The following is an 11,862-nucleotide window of genomic DNA, read 5'->3' as shown; positions in this document are numbered from 1 at the left end:
TCATTATTCTAGTTTTATATTTTTTTACTAACAACAAATTGTAACAAACAATTTGTTATACATGACACAGGACCTTCATGGTGGCGGTAGCATTGGCGGTTATACTAGTACAATGCAATTTGCAAATGATTCAGCCATGGCTGCGCCACTCATCCATGGAGGAGATACTAATGCTACAGTGCCAAACTTCACAGACTGTGTGTATGGGCAATCTTCTACCATGTCTGCTCCTTTCATGCAAGGCGGATATACAGACCTTTTACATGGTGTTCATCAAGATGCCGCAATGTCCTTATCCGCTAGGAAGTTAAATTTTGATGAGAAGATGTAACTGTGTTGATAGACAACACGCCACTTTGCAGTATTTATTTGTTTCAAGTATGACACATTTGAGATGGATTTTGCTAGTTACATATGATATTTCCTATTTCAGCTGGTTATCAATTTGAAATTAATACATATCCTATTCACTACAGTCATAGAAACATTAACAAAATACTGTGATCATTTTCGGCAAAAATAACCTCGTATATACAAGTTTAAGAAAGGCCAAAATATCATATGTACCTCCAAAAGGTTTGGCACCATCTGAAAAAATCATGGAGAATAATCCTGATCCTGAAGACTTGGTCGGAGAAGCAACACGTGAAAGCCAGGAGCAGAATATTTTATTTATTGTATTACGAGCCGGGCAGTGGAAAACTGAAACCAACTTGCCAGCCGAGCGCTACGTCGTCGTGGACTCGTCCGCTGTGAGCCGAAGACGTGCGAGCCACGTGCTGGGAACGGAGCTGAGCGGACATCTTGCTGGACACGCGTCATCAGTAGGAGGCTGGTGCCCACGGGATCCGCGTGCGGGGAGGATGCACTGAATTTTTTTCCCGTCTGACACCGCCGATTCTTTTGCCCGTTATATTGGCTCGTAAAACGATGAACTTGAACAAAACAGTGGGATTCTTTCATGATTTTACCATTTGCAACTCGTCGGACTTTTATAGGTAGGATTTTTCTATTTCTACTAGTACTATGCTTTGATCCCTATAATCTTTCCGGGCTGTCCCAAAGGCAAACCTGAGATGGCATGACACACATGTTTAGGGAGGGGTACTAATCCAAGTTCACTTAGAGCAGTCCCAACCCAAGACACTAACCATAATTTTTATAAGCTCCACATCATCAACAAACTAGAGTAGATACTACTCTTCCAATGCAAACACCATTATTCTATACTTGAATTTAATACTATTCATCTCTCATTATGTTTTCGATGGTGTGTAGAAACTAGGTCTCATGCAAGATATGATTTCCTTCTCTTTCCTCATTTACTCTCTTGCCACATCATCTTTTATCCTAGGTGGCAGCTTATTTAATTCTATAAACACCACCTTAATCATTGGATTGGGACTGCTCTTATTAGAGCAAATCCAGTAGTTCTCAAACCAAAGCCCTAAAGCCAAATGGGGGTTCTCTATTTTTTTTTAAGGCCCATAAGATGTCCCCAACTCTACCAATAGTTCTCATGGATAGAGGGCTCCCAGGAGGCCTCAGGAATAGAGAGCGAATGTGTGGGTGTGTGTGTGGGCGGGGGGGGGGGGTTGATTTGGATGCCTCCCTAGAACGGGAAGTCTAGTAAAGGGCATGCTGAAGTGCGTTTTTTCCACTTGACCCTCTAAACTTTGGGTAGTAGATTGTTTAGATAGTCTGTTGAAGTTTCTCTTACGACAATATAATGAACAAATCATATTATTTTCTTAAAATTAGCCACTTACCGTTTATGGTTATTCTTCTTCTCCTACCTACCCTTCTCTCCTGGGTTGGTGCAACATTTGTTTCGTCACCAAAGAAGCATGGGAGCATGGTGATGTACTCCCTCCATCTATGTTTATAAAGTATTGGTATGATTTGACACGGTATTCCAAACAACACTTTGACCATTCATTTATATTATATTATATTGTTTAGGTCATAAACTTATAATCTTTGTAGAGTATATTTACTTACGAATCCAACTTAACCATATAAAGTTTACATTATAAAAATAAAAAATTAATAGTCAAATTATTTTCAAAATTTATAAAATTTGAATGTGTGTGTCTTGTAAATAAAAATGGAGGGAGTATATCTAGAATAGCTGCCATCACAGCTAACTTGGATCACTTGCTGGAGAGGTTGCAGAAGGACTTCAGAACCCTGAGTCAGCGTCGAGCTATGTGCCCAAGATAAGCTAACTGGCGAGTGGAGGTGCACGACTTAATAACGGAATGGAGTCGGCCCCAACCACTTGCAGCGCAGCCAGAGCACCACAAGCCACTGTTGCTGTCTTACATGGGCAATGATAGCAGCAGCACCACGACATAGCCCATCGGCACATAATCGTGTGATGGGTGTGGAACAAGATTTGTTTGACGAAGTGCCCACTCCTACTTCATTAATCCAGCACGCATCAAGGGCATTAATTAGCCAAGCAATCCAAGAAGATGCTTCATCAGAGGTGACCAAGGAGGCTTGGTTCATTCGTGATCAAGTATTTGGTCCTTACTTTGTGCTAGAAAATTGGTCCTTACACAGCCATGTTGCTCTTCCCACGAGGTCACGACAGTTGTTTCAGTCCTTTGTTGCAGCCCTCAAATATAAAGATTATTCTCACCGGAAGTTCATGCAGTCCTAACCCATAATATCCATGGATAGTGTCTATGCTGCCACATGAGCAAAACACTACTTTAGAAACTACACTCTTCAACCTATAATTTCTTGATGTGGGTTCTTAATAAATTCATCATCTTTCTTTTCAATCAATTATATTTGTTCTTTATCAATCATGTATCATCTTCCAATGCAAAATTTAATAGTGTCCAGTGCAAAATTTAATAGTGTCCAGTGCATAGGTTCTCGTGTAGAATCAGTTCTTGCATGAGACTCAGTTTCATCCTCTCTTCACTCTCTCTCATTTAATATAATATCACATAATTAAGCTAAAAGTTTTATGTGGCAATGTAATTAGATTGGGACTGCCCTAACCTGAAATGTGTGGATTGGTGCCCTTAGGGTCTCCACTCTCCACCAAACACTTTTTAGTTTAATTTCTAGTCTAAAATAGAATAAAATTCAATATAATTAATTCAGTAGGTGAAATGATCTGAAATAGCGTAGCAACGTAATTAATCAGCCGTGCAGAAAATATCTTCGCGTACCCATTTGTATCCTATGATGTGCACAATATATAACATTTGTTGCTTTGAGATGCATGTGGGGGCTTTTTTATTAAAAAAAAAAAGGAATGCTTAGATGACAGTTGAGTTATTTTGCAGGGGCAGAACACTCGCCTTTTCTTATAGTTGATTTTGACCTTACGGTTTTAACGTTTCTTTTTCTTTCTTCATGCTCGTTGGTTTTCTCTTTCACTTCATTCCTTCTTGCTCGCTGGCGTGCTTGCTCTTGCTCATCAGTTGGTAGGTACTAGGGGTTAGGTCATTAGTATGAATTTGCTTAGGTCACTAGTATGAGGTGGCGAGTCCTGAGACCTCGGCCATTCAGTTGTAAGAAAATAAGAGAATGGTCTGACAGCTCAAAAACCGTTTGAGATGAGGTTTTCCAAACCATCAATGCGTGCTAGTGATGAATAATGGACAAAATTTTGAAACATGATAACGCAACTATAGGCATAAAGACAAACAACTAGCCAATGGCCACGGCCACGGTGCACAGTACCAAAAGTCCGGAAAAGTGCTCGGTCCAATGGTAAATGAAGGTTGTTTCAGAATTTGTCTTAGTCGAACTTTTAAGTTTTCACCACCGATATATAAAATATTACATGGACAGATAATATAAGATATTTGTTACTATAACCATTCCTAAGTATGCCTATTAGAATAGACAATATTTCTTAATCGAAATCCTAAAGTATCATCTTGTTGATCATCGTACGAAGTGTTCTGGATGACCATTACTACTACAGAAAAGTCTATCACCAACGCGCTATCATCGCCAGTTTTATGTAAACCGGCGGCGATATCCTTTTACCGCCGGTTTAGAAGCAAGTATGCAGTGATGATGAAAGCTGACGGTGATGCTTCTTTTCACCGCCGGTTGGTGGCTAAAACTATCACCGCCGGATTTTAACACTAGCCGATAATAATATATGGCACAGAACCGAAAAAAGACTTCAATCTGCTTATGTCCGTCTTGAGTCCGTTGACCCACTCCCTCGGTCCCTCCCTCTCCCAGTCACCCTAGCCCCACCACTTCTCCCTCTCCCTCAGACCCTCGTGACCCCCCTCTCTCTCTCTCTCTCTCTCTCTCTCTCTCTCTCTCTCTCTCTCTCTCGGCCGGCTGGCCAGCACGTAGATCCACTCACCCCTCACTCCCCTCCCTATGCCCCCCTCCGTTCGCCCCTCACTCACGTGCCCGTCGCTCATGGCAGCGGTGGGGCTATGGGGAGTAGCGGCAGGTGAGGGGTGGCGGGGCAAGATTCGCTGCGGTGGTGGCAGGCTGGGCACGCTCGGACGAGTTGGAGCTCCGGTGGCACGACGAGGTGGGGGTCCGGAGGGGGGAGGGGCGGCGATGCGGGGCTCCAGCGGCGAGGTACAGATCCGGCAGCGCGCGTGGCGAGGTTGGGCTCCGGCGGCAGGGAACAGTGAGGTGGGTCTCCAATGGTGCGACGCAGCGAGGTAGGGCTCTGGTGGTGTGTGGTGCGCGTGGCCCAGTAGGGCTCCGACAGCATAGGCCATGCCACGGTGCGGCGACATGTCGCCACGACACGGGAAGCGGCAGCGATGGGGCTGAGGCGACAGCGACGGGGGCGGTACGAGGAGCGGTAACGATGGGGCCGAGGTGGTGGCGGCGGATGGGTCAAGACGCACAGGTGGTGGGGGTCAGTTTTTTTTTTTTTTTTGTTTTTGGCCATGGGCATCACAGCCGATTCTTGATCTGTTTGTGATGGTCTCTATCACTACCGACCTAAATCCAACAGGAGGCTAAACCAGCTGTGGTGTTGGGTTTAGAGCCAGCGTTGATAAGGGTTCTGGAGTAGTGAATATTTTTTGTTAGATGAAGTAGAACGCAGCTGAGGAATGTTTTATGCCTACTAAAAAATTAAACACTAGTCAGTTTTTAGGACTCAGCCAAACTCTGTATGCGTGTCTACGAAATTTTACATCCGTAGTTACAATGCTTTTAAAGCAGTGGTATTTGTGGTACTTTCCTTTCTTATCCTTCTTACCAAAAAATAATTAAATAGATTTACACATAATTAAAAGGACATCTTAGTAATTTCTCACTATTTTTGGTACTTGGTCCCACCAAATTGGTACTTTTTGGTATTTCTCTTTTGGTACTTCCTTTCTTTCCACCGTTCGATTTCGCCGGATGAACTACTCTCATTTTTGTCAAGCACTCTAAACTTTCTCTTCAATAAAAAGAAAGATTGGAAAGTAATGCACATCACTACTCTCTCCATTTCAAATTATAGGTCATTTAAATTTTTTCTAGATCCATAGATAGAATTATACATCTAGACATGCATTATATCTATGTGCATCGAAAAAATATGCACCTAAAAAAGTTAAAATGACCTATAATTTAGGACGTAGGGTGTAGAATGTAATTCAAACCACTGCCATCGCTGTCATGGAGAAGGAATTGCAGAAACAATCAAGCAAAGTACCCCCGTGATCCAGAAATCAGCAACCTAATCAAGCTTCATCAGGCATCCCTTGTTACCCGATGCAACATAATGAAATCCGCCGGAAGGTAGCGTTCATGTTCAGAACCAGTGTAAATGAAATCCGCTGGAAGGTAGCAAATTTGCAATTATTCACTTTGGCTTCGGCAATCACCTACTCAAGCTTAATCAGGCATCCCTTATTACCCGATGCAACTTAATCAAATTATAAGTTATTTTACTTTGCACCTAGATATAGATTATGTCTAAATGCATATATGAATCTGACCTATAATTTTTTTTTAGGGGGGGGGGGGGGGGGGCGAGCATTTGTGTTCAGAATCAGTGTATGATTGTTTGACATAAAAACATCTTTGCAAATTTGCAATTATTTACTTTGGCTTCGGCAATCACCCATCGTCTAAGAGTTAAGAACTATGTATGATAACAGCGTCAATAGGAATTCACTTTAACTTGGATACCTGATACATCCATTACTTGTACATCTAGCACAAAACCCCCCAAGCTTCTTTCAGATACATGGAACAATTGTACAACAGATTCCATGCAGACAAGTACAGGAGTCCCGCGAATTCTTCAACTACGACTAGGAATCAGAAATGAATTCACATGCCTCTGTATATATACCTCTACATTCATCGCACCGTGTAGGTCAGCCATACTGATGTCAATTGTCAAGGGATGCTGTACAAGTAGATACTGACCATCATGAGACATTGTCCTGGTAATGAAGGCATGGCTGTAACATCAAACATGTTATACAGAGGGCAGCTGGGCACATTCAACTCATCTAATTACAGCCCTTGCCCATCAAAATCTGATCTTACAGGATAATCTAGGCCCTGTAGAGCTGGTATTATTCTTAAGTCCTCCTCTGAGTATGACGGAATAAACCAATACCACTTGTTGTTTCCAAAAACCTGGTAACAGAACATGTTAGAAAAACATTTCATAACAACAAAAGAATGTGTCCTACAGGCATCCAACGATGGCAGCAAAGTTGAATTAAGTCATAGTGCACAGAATATCAGAAAACAATCTCGCTAAAAAAAAAACTTGACCTGCGGGGGGTAAGACCACCCCTGGACATTTTGCTAAGAAGACCTTCTCACGCAGGTCGAACCCAGGACCTGAGGAGTGCTACTAGAGCCACCTAACCAACTCAGCTAGAGGCCCGTTAGCAAACAACCTCGCTAAGAGGTATCAATGCATCCGAAATGGCTAGGAAAAAGTTAAAGCTATGAAAGCTGAGATGAATAATTGTTGTCAGGAACTCACATTATTAGGAATTGTACATGTCAATCCTAACTCCTACAGAATTGTAGTCTTTCCTTTAGGAGATTAAATTGTAGATCTTTTACCTACATGTACACATACAGTACATTGAATTGCATACACTTCTTAATTCTGGTCAATCAGCATCGAAAATCCAACACCACTTGCTACACATGTATTATCTTAACCCTCTAGATTGCTTTGATTGTGCCAAGGAATCACAGTGATTAGAAAATGGAATGGTGATACACATTTTGGAGATTTCAATTTTGGAAGTATGAATGAGAAATAAGAACATCAGCTGTAGCTGGCCATACCAGTACGGAAGGTTATAATTTAAACTTTTGATTTTAAATTTAAAGCCACTGGTTAACAGTTCATACTTCCTTTAGCTCAAGCTACTGAAACTGTACGAAACTAGAGGAGATTTGTTTACTCAGAGAAGGTAATGACTTGATGATGCTGTTCATTTAGATGACACAGCAAAGTTCAATATTTGTATGGCCATTGATTGCCGATAAAGTTGATGGTTGCTTGAGCTGTCAGTATTTGTTCGCTAAACAACATCTACACTCTAGTGGGCTTGCTTGTCAGTCACTGGTAACTACTAAATTTTGGCCGGTTAACAGCCAATTTTGAATTTAGCTGGTATACCATCAGTAACTGATTGGTTTCTCTACCAGTCCAGGTCTTGTATTTTTCACACTTCAGGTCTTCCCATCCTCTGTTTTCATCAACTGGTATGCACATGTGATGGTGGTGAAACTACATACTACATGGACAAGTGGTAGAGCCACATTGCAATTGGCACTCATAATTTCAACAGATGTCATATCAATAAAATTGCCCCAGGAACAAGATGCAATTGATTTAAGCTGCCAAACCGCCCATGTGATAAAACAATTATACAAACACAGCATGTATTAATTTAAGTAGTAAATTGTATAGTGCAAGTGCAACGCAATTTTCTCTTTCATTCATATGTGCAATACAAAAAAAACAATCACATAGCTTTATTGAGTAACTTAATTAATCTGATCTATGCCCAGAATGTATTAGAAACATTTTTGGTGGATTGTCAAATTAGTTGATAAGATCTGATTGGTTGATCAAATCATCACAGATTTAGAGTGAAGAGACCAGAAAAAAGCCTGACCTGAGCAAAATTCCTCTTCCGGCCAAGATCATACTTCCAGAATGGAGTAGTTTTTTTCTCATATGCCTGCACTTGTAGCACAACAGATCAGATTTATCCTGTAGCATATTTTCCAGGGAAAAATATTGGAATGTTAGGTACTTGCCTCAATTGTTGTTGTGTTACCAGAAACAAGTGATACATGCATGATCATAAAACCAAGGACACTCAAAGTAAAGGCCAGATTCAGTACTGCCAGGGAAAGGGAAAGTTTCAACAATGTGTCTTAAAAAAATTTTCCAAGCAAAAGAGTTAAATGGAAAGAAAGAGCTTCACAGAATGTATTTACCGAAGGTCAGGAATGTGGTTGCAAGTGCTCCAGGAGTTCCTGGAATCTCAACATCACTGAAGAAAGCAATAAAGTGGGGCAATAAGGACAGGGTAACAAGTGCCGTCTCAAGAAAAGTGTAGAGCTGCATTGTACAAAAGACAACAAAATAACTTGAGCACCCCTATGATCCAAAATGAAATATACTTCTAACAAAGAGAACTGATTTAAATAATCCTTTCATTGTTCAATAAAGTTTTCCCAGATCCTAATAATGGCAAGCAAACATCTCATTGACTTGTGATGCGAACACATCACACCAGCCTCAGAGTAAGGTATTTCAAATGAACCAATGATACATACTCCCTCCGATTCAAAATATTTATTGTTTTAGCCTACTTTACAATATTCAAAATACTTGTTCTACAACTTTTAGGAAATCTTGACCTGCTTTTTCCAGTCTTACCACTCCTTAATTGCACCTTTAAAATACTTCTTTTTTCCGTGCATACACTTCAGAGAATATTAATATGGGTAAGAGGTCCATTTTGTCCACATCCTTAATTTTTGTGCCCAGCTCTAAAACAAGAAGTATTGTGAATCGGAGGTAGTACTGACTTTCCCCATGAATACATCAGTTTGATAGAAATATGCAAAAGTAGGTTGCACCAGCACTGCTGATAATATTAAGATCAGAAGCAGTGCACTATTAAAGTATATTGTACTTAACTATGAAGTACATCACTCATTCCTGACTCAAGACACCCGGTTGTTGGTGAAGTCTACAATCAACAGAAACCTAGAATGATGTTGGCATTTGCGGAGCGGATATGAGATACCTTACACAAGCTCCTAAGTTCTCCTCAAATTTACTTTTGAAAGGTTCTCACGGACCATCAGAGCTTATAAAAATTAATATAAAATATTCACATTTGCAAAGGATAGCTGGTATAGTCAAATAGTGAAATGAAAATGCAAGGGCATATCATGTTTTTTTCCCTCTTAAACACACATAGCATAAAGTCTAACATGAATTTTATCAGTTTGTATATGCAGTCACATTTCGAGTAATCTGGCATTCTGGCCAACAAACCAAGGACAGCTGATTTCACAAGTTCAACCATTCACATAATGTTTTAAATTCATATAGCTCTTTCGCTTTTGTATGATTTATATTATGGAATTGAAATCAGTATTCTCATTCATGCACTAAATGATTAAAAAGTTAACCACAACTAGACCAAAGAAAACTTTTGAACATTAATACATTGGTCTCTAATGGAATAGCTCAAAGATTTATTGCATAAATAAATAAGCTAAATAATGTATACTTCAAACACATGCAGAAAATGTGTTAAGCATCCTACCAGGAAGAGAAGGAAGAACTTGTAGTTCAGTGCCCCAACACAATTCACAACCCATACACAATGATGATCCATCTTAAGCACGCATCTTCCACCTGAAATCAGTTAAAGGCATAGGTATACCACAAAAAAGAGGAATGTGCAATTCAAGCATGTTTGGGTGATGGCCAAACTTTGCCGTGTTCGCCATAGTTCGCCATACCTCTGGCATAGTTTGGCAAAGGATTGGGTCCACAGTTTTGGTAGAGGACCAAACAGCAGCCTAAGAAACTGCACCTAAACTGTGGCGTGACAATGTTTGGCCATGAACCAAATACACCCAAAATCTATAACCAAATTTAAAGTTCTGGGGAAAAAACTTACAAACAGAACAGTGATGGCACCGAGGTGGCTTTAGCTGGTTACATTTCCTGCAGTACCTGATTCTTGGACTCCCTGTATCACTGAGAGCCATAGATTGCTGTGAATTCATGAGATCACTGAACTCTGCGGTGGACAATGGTGCAGTTTCGCCGCTCTCTTCATCAACATCGGGCCTCCAATTTGGTGGAACACCACCAGGGTCAGTAAACACAACAGAGAAATAGCTCCAGAGAAGCATGGCAAGCTGCATCACCAAAAGACAAAATTGTTGCTGTTAGGTTCTAGCATATCAGGGCATCAGGCAACGGGAAAAAGATCACAGTATGAAAAGAATTAAGTAGAGCTGAAGCAAAGCACATGCGTGAAATGCAAGGAGAATCTCTAAGCAAAGCACATCAAGTTGCATCTAGAAATAAAAGTGAAAGATCCAACCCCTCCACCCAAAGATCCGGCAATGGAGTGCCAAAGCCACTGAATCACGCCAAGAATCACCAAAAACAGAGGAAAGGGCAGCGCAAGGGGCCGAGGGTGCACCAGGAAGTGGAAGAGGACGAGGACGACAAGCGCGACGAGGGCGTCGAGCGCCCCTGTGGCGGCGAGCAGCACCGGCCCGTAGTTGCAGAGGACGAGCGCGTAGTAGGTGACACCAACGATGCCGAGGACGAGGAGGATCATGACGGAGCCCAGCCCCCGCAGCGCCGTGCAGAACTTGAACACGTTCCACGCCATCGCCGTCCCCGATCTGTGCATCTCCGGCTCTCCGCCTCCCAAGGCTCGGCGGCACGGCGCCCACCAACCACTGCCGAAGCGGCGTCGAGAAGAAGAAAAGCGGGGACAACCGCGCCCCGTAAGCAGCCGCGTTACTTCGTTTGCGGGATACTACCTGCCGCGGCAGAGAATTCGCCCGGTTTCTTTCCTTCGTCTAGATTGGATTGGGATTGGGGAGGGTCAGGAGACTGGCTGCAAGCTCGAAATGGAGAGCGGTCAGGAGCGCATGACCGACCCGCTCCACCACGGCTGGATTGCTCCGCCTCCGCGCTAGTCCGCGGATCAACGGGCGTTTGGCTATCCTGCGCGTCGCGTCGCACCCTCGGCTCGTTCTCCCTAACGGTTCAAGCACGGCAGTCACCAACTGCGCCTGCGACTTGTTAAGGCAACTATGTCAATTTGCGTTTAAGAACTAGACTGGCATACGAATGTGAATAGGTGATGGTTAAAAAGATTGTTTCCTCATATCAGCCATCCAAAGCTGAACGGGCAACGGAACTTTTTTCCCAATAGTTTTGGAGGAAATCCAAATTTTATTTAGTACGAGAGGTATAGAAGACAGCAAGTAGTACCTATACCATAGCAAATTGAGTGGCAGCTAATAACTATGGAGCAGGAATAATATGTTGGAGGATGAATTGGAGCCTAGCAAAGTTTAAGAAAACAACCCACAAGCTCAGTGTTTGTGCACCATTGATTTGTTACTTGAATTAATGGTTGAGATTGCTCCTTGAGAGGGAGTAGCAAGCAAGAAAACCCTAGCTCCCATTTTCTCCCAAGTCTGGACGTCACTTTAGGAGTGAGGGAGAGCTTAACACACATAGCACAGAAGAGAGTAGAGGAAGAGGAAGGAGAAGCAAATATGTCCAGATTTGGTGGCTCTACGCAGATTTGCCTCAAGCTTGAGATTGGAGGATCAAACGTGCTTGGATTTGTGCTAAATTTGGTG

The 11,862-nt window shown here is 42.1% G+C and overlaps 1 protein-coding gene across 1 annotated transcript; it reads right to left on the bottom strand.

Moving 5' to 3' along the window:
* Window positions 1-6,081: 6,081 nt before the first annotated feature.
* Window positions 6,082-11,248, bottom strand: LOC101783667 (probable protein S-acyltransferase 14). The gene is made up of 7 exons (XM_004952355.4): window positions 10,680-11,248; window positions 10,146-10,389; window positions 9,786-9,877; window positions 8,440-8,563; window positions 8,257-8,342; window positions 8,112-8,177; window positions 6,082-6,600 (listed from the first exon to the last, which is right to left on the bottom strand). The coding sequence occupies exons 1-7, from the start codon at window positions 10,893-10,895 to the stop codon at window positions 6,475-6,477; spliced, it is 954 nt and encodes a 317-aa protein (XP_004952412.1). The 5' UTR covers window positions 10,896-11,248; the 3' UTR covers window positions 6,082-6,474.
* Window positions 11,249-11,862: the final 614 nt, after the last annotated feature.

The sequence above is a fragment of the Setaria italica genome, chromosome I (genome assembly GCF_000263155.2).
Source record: "Setaria italica strain Yugu1 chromosome I, Setaria_italica_v2.0, whole genome shotgun sequence".
In the NCBI taxonomy this organism is placed as follows: Eukaryota; Viridiplantae; Streptophyta; class Magnoliopsida; order Poales; family Poaceae; genus Setaria; species Setaria italica.
The sequence above is the reverse complement of the archived record's forward strand: the minus strand, read 5'-3'. Positions and strand labels throughout refer to the sequence as shown.